General features: G+C 61.6%; 1 protein-coding gene across 1 annotated transcript; it reads left to right on the plus strand.

The window, feature by feature from the left end:
• Positions 1–375: 375 nt before the first annotated feature.
• On the plus strand, positions 376–954 carry LOC136543583 (uncharacterized). Its single transcript, XM_066535984.1, has one exon. It carries the CDS (start codon positions 376–378, stop codon positions 952–954), a length of 579 nt encoding a protein of 192 aa, XP_066392081.1.
• The last annotated feature ends 331 nt before the right edge of the window (positions 955–1,285 follow it).

Below are 1,285 nucleotides of genomic sequence, written 5' to 3' on the forward strand. Positions count from 1 at the left end.
CTCAACATCAAGGTCCTCGTGCCCCTGGTCTTGGATCGCGCCGCTGACAACTATAACTGGTGGCGGTCCATGTTCCTCGTTGTCCTCGGCAAGTATGCCCTAACGGACCACGTCCTCTCCGACGTCGTCAATGCCGATCGACCGGCGTGGGTGCAGATGAACTGCACCGTGCTAACTTGGATCTACTGCACCATCCATGCTGATCTCCAGCAGTCGACGATGAACCGCAAGCCGAACGCGCGCGGCGCGTGGACCTACCTTGAGAACGAGTTCCTCGGCTAGCGCGAATCGCGTGCCCAACTGCTCTCAGCGGAATTCCGCACGGCGAAACAAGGGTCGGCCTCCATCACCGACTTCTGCCGCCATCTTGAAATGATGGCGGCAACCCTCAGCGACTTCGGTGATCCGATCGGGGATTGGACCTTGGTCCTCACTCTCCTTCGTGGGCTCAATGGCAAGTTCCGGCCCATGGTCTCCAACCTCAAGATGCGGCAACCCTTCCCCACTTTCGAGGAGGCTCGCACACTCCTCCTGCTCGAGGAGATCGACATCGACGACGTTGCTGCCAGCGAAGCCGCCGGGGCATCGGACCCACCGGCATCCTCTGCGACAACCACGCTCATCACTGCCCCACGCCCTCCTGCTGGGCGCTCCTGCGTAGGCCAGGGCCAGGGCGGCCATGCCGGCCACGGCCAGGGCAGCCAGGGCCATGGCGGGCACGCTGGCCAGGGCGGCTCACAGCGCACTGGCCGTCGCCGCGATGGCCGCGGCCGCAACCAGCAGCAACAGGTCTCCAACACTGGAGGCGGCTCTCGCTCCCCGGCACCATTCTACAACCCATGGACGGGCAATGTGCAGCTCTGGCCGTGTTCGCCAGGCGGTCTAGGGATGCCGTTTCAACCTCCATCGGCTGCCTTCACTGCTGTTCCTCAGCCGCAACAGCAGTACATATAGCAGCCATACGTGCAGCAGCCGTACACCCTCGGACCTCCTCTAGGGTTCGGCTATGGAGGACCATCGCCGCCACAGGAGCAGCAGCAGTGGACGCCCATGCAGGGCGCGTCCTAGGATCCGTCCGCCCTCGTCAACAACTTCAACACCATGACACTGACGCCCCCTTCATCGGCCGAGTGGTACGTTGACTCCAGCGCCGGTGCCCATATGGTCAACAACGCTGGTATTCTTTCTACCTTTCACCATCCTTCGTCATCTAGTCCTTCATCTATCATTGTTGGTAACGGAGCTTCGCTTCCCGTTACATCTATTGGGTCACACTCATTCTCCA

This window comes from Miscanthus floridulus, chromosome 3 (genome assembly GCF_019320115.1).
Source record: "Miscanthus floridulus cultivar M001 chromosome 3, ASM1932011v1, whole genome shotgun sequence".
NCBI classification, from domain to species: Eukaryota; Viridiplantae; Streptophyta; class Magnoliopsida; order Poales; family Poaceae; genus Miscanthus; species Miscanthus floridulus.

What these genes read in the sequence shown, in the direction of transcription:
- LOC136543583 (XM_066535984.1), top strand. Translation starts at nt 376, where the DNA reads ATGGCGGCAACCCTCAGCGACTTCGGTGATCCGATCGGGGATTGGACC.